General features: G+C 40.7%; 1 protein-coding gene across 1 annotated transcript; it reads right to left on the bottom strand.

Annotated features, from left to right (window-relative positions):
* Positions 1 to 608: 608 nt before the first annotated feature.
* LOC100243346 (high mobility group B protein 6) lies at positions 609 to 3545 on the bottom strand. Its single transcript, XM_002273162.5, has 9 exons — positions 3023 to 3545; positions 2478 to 2603; positions 2124 to 2395; positions 1885 to 1990; positions 1716 to 1781; positions 1464 to 1634; positions 1280 to 1380; positions 1110 to 1194; positions 609 to 1014 (listed from the first exon to the last, which is right to left on the bottom strand). Exons 1-9 carry the CDS (start codon positions 3485 to 3487, stop codon positions 889 to 891), a joined length of 1518 nt encoding a protein of 505 aa, XP_002273198.1. The 5' UTR covers positions 3488 to 3545; the 3' UTR covers positions 609 to 888.
* Positions 3546 to 13150: the final 9605 nt, after the last annotated feature.

Raw genomic sequence — 13150 nt, 5'->3', positions numbered from 1 at the left:
TAGATCGGGCATTATTTTGAAAACAACTTTATTTTTTGAAATTTTTTTTTAAAACGCCCTATTTTGGATCAAAGCTCCTGGATATTAGTTTTCTGTTTTCTGTAGCCCAAACCAAACATCCCTCATTGGACGCCACCTCAACTGATTCAACACGGGTGCCCACATGTTGGGATTAAGACTTGTCAGTGCAGTGCTAACCTCATATGCTTTATATAAGCTTATGACGCATCTGGACAGCACATATTTGTGTATAAAAGAAAATCAAATTAATTAAAATTTTATCTATGTTTAAATCATATTATATATATATATATATATATATATATATATATATATATATAATAAGTTCGAAATAACAAATAAAAATAATTTATTGATTTTTAATCTATTTTTTTTACGTTTCTTCACTTTTTTCCTTTTCTTCTACTTTTTTCCTTACATTAAATTTGATGGGAACAAAACATTGCCTTAGAATGTCTGGAGAATTGGAAAAGGTCAGATCTCCTCCTCCAAGGGGGGGTATTGAACTATTCGTTCAATTTCTTCTGTTCTTTGCTCTGTGGATGGAACAAAATGAATCTGGAAAAATGAATCATGGCATGAAAGAATGGAAACGTAGGCAAGGGCCATTTAGATTTCATTAATGAAAGGGAAAATCCAGAATTGGAATTTTTGGAATTTGCTTTTTCCAACAATCAGTCAATCTCAAGACTCGCAACATGTGAGAATTTTTTGCAGATTTTCCATCAGTTGGCAACAAAAACATCCTAAGAAATTGCAAGATAACAGAATACTGATCAACCAAAAAAGGGCCAGTGAACTTGAAGGCCAGACGTTCTACTTTATGTTCAACATAACCACTTGAACATCAACAGCACTTCACATTCTTCATTGCTGTGGCTTGTCAGATATGGTTGCAGCAGACTTGTTATATTCCTCTAGTTCCTTCTGGTATGCTTCCATAGCTTCCTTAGCTTTGTCATTCCAGATTTTCCTCTCTTCCTCATCCAACTCCTGTACAAAACGGCCCAAATGGGTAAATTTGCAAATAGAAACTTACAGAAATTCTCAATGTCACACTCCAAAAGAGAAAGGAGAAATGATAATACCTTCCATTTCACTGAAATCAGAGCATTGAGGGTGGAATTGTTTATTCCTGGTCGCTCTTGCAGGAAACTATTCCTTGCTTCTTTGCTGCAGAGAACAAGAACAATTTCCTTATTGAATCATAATCTAAAAAGCCAGAAAATCCCGAAAAATATCCCTGATTGATATATACCTGAATAGGAGGAATGAGGATGCCGGCTTCTTAGGCTTGTTTGGATCAGAGTTGGCCTTTTCCTTCTGCTTCTTCTTCTTCTGGCGATTCTCCTTGGTTTTCTATATTCAAACCACAGATTAGCTGCTGAATAAGTTTTGAAACCAACAATACCCACAAATTTATGGTGACAACGTTGAAGAACCTTGATTATATTTTCGGTTTTTTCTTTCTTCTTGAGCAGTTGTAATGCTTCATGTTTCTGGATTTTCATCTGCTCCTCCTCTCCCTTCTTGAGATCTTCAGCTTCTTCATCCTTCTGCTGTTTGTACAACTCCATTTCTTCCTGATACTTTGCCTTATTTTTCTTTGCAATCTGCAAGTTTTCGATGGAAATTGTAAGAGACCAAGCTGCAGAGAGAAACAAAGACAGAAACAGAGAGGTCATGAGATGAACCTCTTCGTAAGGGCGTTTCTGCTTCTCCGTCATGTTCTTCCACTCTTCACCAGCAATCTTGGCAATCTATCAAAATACCCAACCTTCAAATTAGCTCAAATCAGTAGAAACGAATTCCAAGAGAGAAAAAAAAAAAAAAAAAACCACCCAGATTCTAATCATCAGCTACCTCTAAAACATTCTTATCCTCTCCAAGCAGAGCTGCTCGCCTTTCCTTTGAGAACAAAAAAAATGCTGATACAGGATGCTTCGGTTTCAATGGGTCCTTCTCTTTCCTGTAAAAGAGTTGAGAAAAAAATTAGAGAGAAGCAGAGAGGAAGCGAGGGAGATTAGCGGGTCCTTTTCTAAAAAAAAAGAGAAAATTTTCAGAATGGAACAGAGGAAGGGGGGAGATTAATGGGGCTTTACTTTTTCTTCTTGTTCTCCTTTTCTGCTCCCTGTTTGAACTGGAGATATTGCTCAAGCAACTCCATAGCTGTCTTCTGCTTCTGCTCCTCTTCCAACAGCCTCATGGCTTCATTTTCGCGCTTCTCCTTCCCCACTATCTGCAAATAGGCTTCCTTCTCAGCCTGATACTTCTCCTCATATGGCTTCTTCTCTTCTGCGCTGATTGTCTTCCATTTAGCCCCCAAAATATTTGAGATCTCCTTGAAGTCTGCATCGGGGTTTGCTTTCTTGGCCTACGTTCAAAAATACAGATGAATTTCTAGGTTTTGGAGTCAAATTCAATTTCTTCTTCGGAACCTATTTTCTCTCATTTACCTCATTCCACTGATCCTTGCACCAGAGTACATATGACGGAGATGGCCTTTTCGTTTCTGGGCAGCCCTTTTTGTTCTTCTCCTTCTTTTCTTGTTCTTTATCTCTCAGAGAGTGAAGTGGAAATGTCTGAAAGAAAGATCAGGAAAGTGAAATTAAAAGGGAATATCCAAAGAAAGACCGATAAAAATCAAATCAAACCCTTGAAAGCAGAAATCAAGAATCACAATGGTCTGTTTGGTTGCTAATAAAATGGAAGAAAAAAAAAACTAACAAACTTAAGAAAGAATCTGAAGAAGGTCAAGAAAATGAAATCTAATACTTAAAACCCAGATATGCAAAGGAATTAATAGTCTGGTTGTTTGCTAGTAAAAACGCTGGAAAGAAAAGGAAATTAAAAAGAATATCAAGAAAGATTCCAATAAAGAAATATCCATTAAACCATAAAATTCAAAATTACTTTTTCCACACTTCAATATTCTTGGACACCAAACACAAAAAAAGGGGGGGGGGGGGGGGGAATGGAGAAAGAAATCAAGAAAACGAACCACGGTGGGTTTGAACTCCTTCAACTTCTGCAATTTCTTCAACTCCATCTGAAGCTTCTCCTGCTCTCGACCCCTTGTCTCGAGCTCTTCCTCCTTGATCTTCAACATCTCGTCTCTAGCCTTCAATAACTCCTCCGTCTTCTCCTTCTCAAGCCGCAATTGCTCAAGCTTTTCCTGCATTTCTTGCAAGTCCCTCTCAAACGACTGGGACTCCTTCGATTTCTTCCCTTTCTGAGCCCCTTTACTCTTCTTCTTCCCGGACAGAGGCTGTGACAGGCTCTCGTGGTTCTCCTTTCCGGCGTCCTCAGACGGCGTCGGAACTGGCGCCGGAGAGGACTCTGAGATCTGTCCGGCCAAGATGTTTGCCTTATTCGTTGAAGAGCTCTTCTCCTTCAGCGCCTTCCTGCTGGTCCTTGCCTTCTTTATCGGAACAGCCATGGGGATTTCAATAACAGTCTCAGCCATGGTTAAATGAGAGAGAGAGAGAGAGAGGGAAAAACCAGAAAGATGGCTGTATCGAGGCTGTGAGATGTGGCAGCGCTTATATATACGCAATACAGAGCACATAGGGGGTGTAACGGTTAGAATTTTCAAATTCAAATGGAGCCTTTGGATCGAAGAGTTGTTTGGGTTCCCTTGAATGGATTTGACCGTTAAAAGGTTTGAATTTGTTGGATAGAATCCATAGATTGGATTGAAAAATAATTGTCAGAGTAACACTTGTGAGCCACGTGGACAGCCACATAGATAGGAGTCCTTGCTCGTTTAATCTTCCCACAACTACCATTAATAGTTTTAAGATTTTAATATAAAGTTGAATAGAGCAAAGAGGCAACATTGATTTTAATGCACATATATAAAACCGCATTTGAGAATTACAACCTTGAAGACAATATTAAACTATATCTGCCACGTAGACACATGTATCAAGAGAACTATTTTGGGAATTATTTTGCAATCCAATCTAATCCTATGGTAATTTTTTTTAATATTTTTTTTTCATATTTGATTGTCTCAATAATTTTTTTTTTGAAAATAATTAATATTTTTTTACAACTATTTCCAAAAGAATTTTAATAATTTTTAATATTTATTTTTATGGATTTTTTAAAAATTAATAAATTAACAACATGTGTGTGTCTTACAGCCACATTTATTAGCTTCTATGGAAGATACTGTTATCTCGCAATTTATACCCTTCTATTGTAGTAATCTATTTCAATTAATATGAAAACCGCAATTTTTAAATGCAATGTCTAAATTTATACTAAAATTATAGTTTTTAGATGTAATTTTTAAATTCATACCTTAACTATAATTTTTAAATTTTTTTAATTAAAAGTCTCAATTATCAACTAAAGTTTTAGTTAAAAAATAAAGTTTCAATTATCCATTTGTGGACCCTGCATTTCGGCTCAATGCGTTTCCCACTCGATGGCGAGCTCGATTTTTATTTGAAAATGATTTTTATTTATTAAAAAGAAATGACTTGGAGTCGCCACTTATTTTGTTTTATTTTTAAAAGGGTAAACAAAATAAGAAAGAAAAACCCTAAGTGTGACTCCTTAATTTGGAAAAGACGGTATGCGAAAAACCGGATCGGGTTCGGGGGTCAGATTACTTATCAGGAAGGTACGGTAAAGACCGTAGCACCCCTCTAAGCCCCTAAAATGGGTCTCTACTAATAAAATGGAGCAATCATGGCAATTAATCAGGAAATCAATGGATACCCGGAACTATCATGCACATATAAGAATCAGAATATGCATAGAGAATAACCAAAGTGGAAGTGGATGTGTACATGTTCAGCAAACGGCAATGCGCTATCACAAAATAGGGTTAGTGGACAAACACAGGTTGATTATGTACATATCATGGAACATAGCAGATCAATCACGCATGACAAATAAATCAATCAATCAATCAATCATAAAATCACGTATGTGGGGCCCCCACCAAAGCCCGTTTATTTTAGCATGAATTAATTTCGTAAATTCCATTAATTGGAATTACGGAATTTAAATTCATGTTTATTTTAAAACGTTTTAAAATCATGAAAAAATCGAAAGTGGCTCGCCGAAAAGAAAATGGTGGCCAAATTTTATTGAAAAACGGATTTTTGGAACCTAAACGAAAAAAAAAAACTAAGGATGAAAAAAAATTAAAGAGATTTTAGGATTATTTTAAAAAAAAAACAGAATTTAAAAATTATTTACAAAAAAGGGTTTGAGTCGAAGATGTTGAAACAGTAGATGACACGTGGCCTAAAAGGTGGCCATGCAATTCATGCATAAGTGGAAAAGAAATACGATAACAAATGATTTATTAAGATTGGATTTTAGTAAATTAGGAATGCTAAGAATGAATTAAAAGAAGTTAAAGAATTAAACATTAAAGTAAAATTTAAAATCGATCTTTAAAAGCAAACCAAAGTCACTCGAACAATTTTCTATTAAAAGAAAAATTAAAATATGAAAAGCAAGTGAAATTAATAAAAACAAACCAAAAACTGTGCATCCGGATTGCCGACTCACTAGTTGATGTGCACTATCAAATGCCTTGAATATTCATCATTGAATTTCCAAAAACCCACCACGTACACCCGTTTGAATTTCAACCATTAATTTCTCCATGTACAACCACTTTAACTCATTGACTTTCTTTTGAAAAATTTCAGCCATTGAACAGCCACATGTGAGTTCTCTCATTAAAAAAATAATTCCTCCATTAAGGCACACCAAAATCAAAGGCACGGAGTTCCATGGCTGCATGTCATTCAACTGTGCATCCTATTCTCCTCACAAATCCTCTCGGCTGCTACTGCTAAACGATATTCTCGACCGTCTTTCCTCAATCAATATCCTTCGCCCTTAGAAATGAAACCCAGATTTTTGAATCTCCGTGTACAAGGCTTTGAGGCACATATATTAACCCAACGAAAACCCGGCATTTTCAAGTGAAAACACCTGATCTCACACACACCCCAGATGGATACCAAGAGCAAGGAGGTATAAAACCAGGATTATAGACAAGAGAAAAAAAAGTAAGGGAACCCTATAGGACGTTAAATGAAGCCTTGTTTCATGAGTCATCCACAGGCTTGTAAGAGGGTTGAAGGGCTATGGGTTCGTACAAAAACAGAGGAGCATACAGTGGAGTTAAAACAGAGCCAAAACACTCTTCAGTAAAGCCAAGGAGAAGAAAATGATTCAACAATAACAACAAATCCACAATTAAACCAGAGATCAATGAAAACCAAACCTGATGGTTCAACGTTCATGCACAAAAACAAACAATGATGTGCGGAAACAAGGTGGAGGAGATGATGAACAGAGTCCGTACCTGAAAATCCCTCACACCAGCGAAGAGAAAAGAAGAAGAAATGCCTCTGGCCAAGTCCTCCGTTTCTGGCTTGTTACTTTATCTCGAGGACCCTCCCCCGAAATCTCTTCGGTTGCTCCCTTTCCCAGCTCCTCTAATATATATAAAAAAAACTAAATACCCCTTGGCTCTTCAAAGGGGGTCTACAAATATGCCCCTCTTCGGTAGAGTTCACGAGTGTAAGGAACATGGAACACTGGAATGAAAAGTGTGAATAGTGAGTGCAATGAAGTGAACTCTACCGAAGAACTAAGGAGACCCCCATAAGGACACTATTGAGATATAAACTCACTCAAGCTAGCAAAATGAACAACAAGGTCTCTAATCCTAAAAGAAAAAGATGTCTCAAAATGCCTCTGAAGCCACACTAAGGATCCAGACTCCTTCTAAGATACCTCCAAAAGTGACTCAAAAAACGATGTCAAAGATAAGTAACGGTCGAACCACCCTGGAGTACAAGAAAGAATGTGCCCGAATGAGACTGCCCTATGTGAACTATACGAGAATGCCAAGTATAGGGTGCCCAACAACATGACTGAAATAATGTGTCGTGAACTCAAAGGACTATGTCATGTGCAATGGGAGGGGAAGCCTAGAAGAGTAATGATGAATAGGCGATAAGCATCAAGTGACCAGGTGAGGAGAATGACTCTGAATGCCTAAAATGGAAATGTGACCCTGAATGTCATACTGAAGCAAAGGCCTGGACGCCGAACTGGCCTGATAGGAAGAATGAATGACCGATCTATATGGGTGCGGTCCCGACTCAAACTAAACACAAACTGATAGGGAAATGGCCGATCGATATGGGTGCGGCCCCGACTCAAACTGACAAGACAATGACCGATCGATATAGGTGCGGTCCCGACTCGAACTGAACTGATAGGAAGATGGCCGATCGATATAGGTGCGGCCCCGACTCGACTGACACGATGAATGACCGATCAATATAGGTGCGGTCCAAACTCGAACTGAACTGACAAGGAGATGACCGATCGTATAGGTGCGGTCCCGGAAACTGAACTGACATGACAAAGAGATGACCGATCGTATAGGTGCGGTCTCGACTCAAACTGACACGATAATGATCGATCGTATAGGTGCGGTCTCAGAAACTGAACTGACATGACAGGAAGATGGCCGATCGATATAGGTGCGGCCCCGACTCAAACTGACACGATAATGACCGATCGTATAGGTGCGGTCCTAGAAACTGACCCGTCATGACAAAGAGATGGCCGATCGTATAGGTGCGGTCCCAGAAACTAAACTGACATGACAAAGAGATGACCGATCGTATAGGTGCGGTCCCAGAAACTGACCTGTCATGACAAAGAGATGACCGATCGTATAGGTGCGGCCCCGACTCAAACTGACACGATAATGACCGATCGTATAGGTGCGGTCCTAGAAACTGAACTGACATGACAAATAGATGACCGATCGTATAGGTGCGGTCCCGACTCAAACTGACACGATAATGACCGATCGTATAGGTGCGGTCCCAGAAACTGAACTGACATGACAAAGAGATGACCGATCGTATAGGTGCGGTCCCGACTCAAACTGACACGATAATGACCGATCGTATAGGTGCGGTCCTAGAAACTGAACTGACATGACAAAGAGATGACAGATCGTATAGGTGCGGTCCCGACTCAAACTGACACGATAATGACCGATCGTATAGGTGCGGTCCCGACTCAAACTGACACGATAATGACCGATCGTATAGGTGCGGCCCCGACTCAAACTGACACGATAATGACCGATCGTATAAGTGCGGTCCCAGAAACTGAACTGACATGACAAAGAGATGGCCGATCGTATAGGTGCGGCCCCGACTCAAACTGACACGATAATGACCGATCGTATAGGTGCGGCCCCGACTCAAACTGACACGACAAGATGACGAATAACCTGACCAAGTGACCCAAAACCAAATGATGACCCAGATAATGATGCAAGTAAACTCGGGAGGGGATATGCCCCAGTATGACAACTCATAAGGATCGACGACTAAGTCGAAAGATAATGAAGCCTGTGAAAGGTCCGATGATCTTAAGGAAGGAGGGTATGCCCCAGTATGCAACTCTCGGGGGTCAACAACTGGATCAAATGTGAATGAAACCTGTGGAAGGTCCAATGCTCTCGGAGAGGGGGTATTCCCCAGTATGTAATGATGAACAGACAGAGATACAAAATGCCTCAAAACTATTGTACTCTGAGATATGTTCATCTATCATGTAATGAAAATGTCCAACCTCAAATAGGTAATGCCAAACAGGACCATGCATCGTGACACCATGCTTACACTACAAGACTGACTGATGAATACCAACAATAATCATGACCAGTGCCCGAAATGCGAAAAACAAGCAAATCAACACTCAACATGCCGACTGTCAAAATGAAAGCATCAACACTAATAAGTCAACAATCTGTCAGGCCCTGCCGTCATGGAAGATGTTGAACCTAAAGTCCAAAAGATATATGAAAGCACAACCAAGGTGATCGATGACTGATCTACATCTCCTCATAATCGAGAAAGGGGTGAGGTCATGTGTCACGGTGTGATGTGTAGGGTAAAAGAAGGTGATGGTCAGGCTCTGGTATGATAGAAGGCATGAACGTATCCATGGTGAAATGTCTGAGTACGAAATGAAAGGCATGTAAGTATCTGAGATCATCCAAGTATGCCGAGAAGGCTAAACCTAAGGTGTCAATAGCTCCGTAATCCATCAGAAGTAATAACCATGAACGAAAAGTCAGATCTCGATATCAAAACATCCGACTAGGTGGCTATGCCCCAGTATGCAATGAGGACAACATGAAATAATCCAATGATCTCCATATCACCCGTCAGATGCTCCAATGTCAAGAACTAATCTGATCTCCCTCCAAAAGATGGACATGCCCTAGTGTAAAGGATCTGATAGGGTGACTATGCTCCAATGAAAAATTCCCTCCATGCCGGCTATGCCCCAGAGTAAAGCAATGCATCCGAGTCAACAAATCAATCAATCTCTACTCCTGGTGCTAAAAATGGAAACCTCTCAACATAATCCATATGCATCAGAATCCCCGAGCTCTATGAGTACGAATGAACTGGCTATGCCCCAGTATAAACCATCTGAAGTGACTATGCTCCAATGAAAAAACAAAGTCCATCACCAATGAGAAGGTCACGCCTCAAAGTAAATCGTCATCTAAAAAATCAACTATCAATGAGTGGAACGCGTCCCAATGTAGAGCATCGAGTAGAGTGACTGTATCTCCAATAAAAGCACTCTCTGAAATGGCTATGCCCCAGTGTAGGGTCATCCAACAACTCCTAATCCATCATAACCCAAGTGAAGAAGCAAACTGGCTATGCCTCAGTGCAAAGCATCATCCCGAAAGAAAATGTCATCAATGAGCGGGGTATGCCCCAGTGTAGATAACGGCGCCTATGAAAATCCATCACTGATAAGAGGGGTATGCGCCAGTGTAAATCGTCATCTCAACTCCCTATCCATCATGCTCCGAGGAATAATCTCCAACCAAGCTCAAGTATTGCCCACGTGTGAGCTGTCAAACACAATGTGTGAAGTAATGGCCTCAGGGTGGTCTTCAGACACGGGACGTAACGTAGGCTAAGGTAATAGGGTGAAAGAAATGAAGGGAAACTAGGCTCAAAAATCCCAATGATATAATCCTCATACCCCTTATGTGTAGAAAACGTCATGAGTCCCGGACCTAGGGGTCCCCACACGAAAAGTGATGATAAATGAATGGTCATATCGAATAAGCAAGCATGAAGTGCGGATGCTGAACTCAAGTCAAACATCAAGAAGGATGAGAAAAGAAAGAAATCGGGTGAGGTATGGTAAAAATGGAGTGATAAAACAAAGATAAAAGAAGGTAAAGAGATAGGAAGGTGAGTGATGGTCAACCTGCATCAAAGCATGGAAAGTAGTCACATCCAAAACAGATGGGATGATGGATAGAGCAAGGATCCAGAGATACTAAAGAAAGACCACTCGCCTCTCTCACAAAAATCGAATGAGCGACTCATACTCTCACCCAAAATATATATCAAGATGAATCTCAAGAATAAGCTCCCATACGAGCTCTCTCTAACACATAAACTCAATAAAACAACCTGACACGTCCATACACATGCCCAATGAAGAACGATAAAATGAACAATGCGCTATATATATATATATATATATTTTTTTTTTCATCATTTTTTTTTTTTTTGCGCATACTCTGATCAATAATGAATGAACTCCCATGAAAATACATACCCAAATGATCAAACCCTCTCCACATACGAATGTAACATGAATCCTCACTAATAAGACAACCTCTCAAAATAACATCTCTGAACCACTGCCCATGGGATGAATGATAGGAAAGAATGTGACAATCCTCCATGCAGTGATGTGTGAAAAACCACCACTCAAGGTGAAACACGGATAATGTCGAGTAAGCAATGATGAAAGAAAAGACAGAGAACGAATATCACAAGTGGTGATATATGATATCAGAAAATAGTGATGAAATGATGTCCAAGTGGAAAATACCACAATGAAGAGTGAAGAATGAGGCTCGAATATGTATGTCAGGCCCGGAACTCATGACGTATCTAAACATAGCATGCAAGCACTATAGGGTCCCCAACCCGGTGTAATAGGTAAATGAGGTGGTGAAAGAAAAGGCTATGATGCTCGTGCGAGGCTCAAAGGGCTAGCAATGGATAACTCTATATGCGAGGGTGATAAAGTAAATAGGCTCATGAAATGATGGCCACCCATCCTTTGACCAAAACCTCGAACATCGTGCTTTCAAGATCTCACGTGGCCAATACTAAAGACCGGCATCCATCTAACAAAGTCATGTCAACTCCTCCAAAATCACGTGAAAGCTCCCACCGAGGCTCTGTGATAATCATCAATGTCCTCCGACAATCACCTCGCCCTATCGTCATATGCCACTCACCATCATCTCATAAAGTCACCATGTCTAATCATCCCGACTCTCTAAAGTCATGTGCAATGGCTCAAATCTGGATGCTCCATGATAACCCCTCTATCTCAACAATAGCATCAAATAATCAAGCCACTCTCTCATCATGATCCATCTATCATCGTGTAAAGCTCACCTCGGGTCTAACCATCTCGAACTCTACCTGGTCAGATCAAGGAAATGATGGAAAGAAACAAAGAATGGTACTGTAATATGCTAAGGCGAACAAGGATGGTAATGTAGTATAACGGTACCATGGGTAGTGTCATGTCAGGCTCAAAATGGGTAAGTCAACAAGTCCACAGAGTCAGGGTATGGATATGGATATAGTACTGCTCTGAACGGAAGGTGAAATGGGTCACAGTCTCGAACTCCCTAAGTCGATATCCTAATCCTAGGTCAAAAGGCTCAATATCCTCCATGATAGGTCAAGCTAGAGTGATCATGATGTATAAGTGAAAATATGTCTCAAATCAAAAGCATATCACACATCAACGCAAGATATGCAAAACATACTCATTAGAAAAGAGAATAACACATACTCAAAATAAAAAGATCATATCACTAAATGAACCAAATGAGTACATCATGTGTGAAGCGATAGAAGACTACAAAAGACTAGACTCTCAACATGAACTACAAACAACGACTCTGAACCAAACTGGACTCGACAAAGCGACTCTGATGAGCTAAACACTGGACCCGACAGATCGGGAACGACTCTGATGACGACCATAAATCAAAATGGAAGGTGCTCTGAGCTAAATCGCTGCAAAATGATGTACCCACGTCAACTGAAACAAAGTCCCCAACCCGAGGTGTCCCAAAATACCATGCGACCATCAACACCATCAACATCCAAATCAATCTACTGAAGACCAGGAGGAGGAGGAACTGCATGTGTAGAATGTGCAGGCAGGGGATTAGTGGTCACACTTGGCCTAGCCAAGTCAACCACCCCTGAATCGATCAAATCCTGTATCGCATGATGGAGTGCTGAACAATGCTCAGTATCGTGCCCCGGAATCTGATGATACAAGCAGTGCTCATGTGAACGAAAATGGGGAGGAATAGGATGGGGCAAAGGCCTCGGTGCCAAAGGAACAATCACTCCAGCGTCTCTGAGCTTCTCAAAAGCTCTAGTCAAAGTCATGCCCAAGGGAGTGAACTGCCTCGGGGGCCTCTATGCATATGGTCTAGGCGGTGGGTGAGTAGCGGCTCTCGGATGTGGTGGTCGCGGCTGCATGCTAGTCTGAGCAATGTAAGGCTCCTGAGTATAATCCAACTGATACTGATACTATGGAAGAGAGAAAGGAGCTCTGACTGTAGGAGACCTATAAGCTGAGTGATGCGCGGGCCTCCGGTGCTGATAGCTAATAGCACCAACCTCTCCAGATCTGGTCAATGGTCCAATCAGCTTCTTCCCTTTACTGTTAGGGGAAGTAGCAGTATCTGTCCATAATCCTCGAGCCATAGCCTCCTCTACACTGAAAGCAGCATGAACCAAACTCCTAAGATCCTGAAATGGAATGCCTACCAGACGTCTAGCGAACCTCGGCTGTAGGTTCCGAAGAACCATATCAATCTGATCCTGCTCCTTAGGCCGGTCTACCATACCAGCCACCTTTGCCCTCCAACGAGTGACAAAGGACGAAATAGACTCCTCTGGCCTCTGTCTAGTGGCCTCCAACTCTCATCTGGATACATCAATATCGGCGCTGAAAGCAAACTGAG

Source organism: Vitis vinifera, chromosome 2 (genome assembly GCF_030704535.1).
Source record: "Vitis vinifera cultivar Pinot Noir 40024 chromosome 2, ASM3070453v1".
NCBI lineage: Eukaryota > Viridiplantae > Streptophyta > Magnoliopsida > Vitales > Vitaceae > Vitis > Vitis vinifera.
Note: the sequence above shows the minus strand (reverse complement) of the source record. Positions and strands in the feature narration are given on the sequence as shown.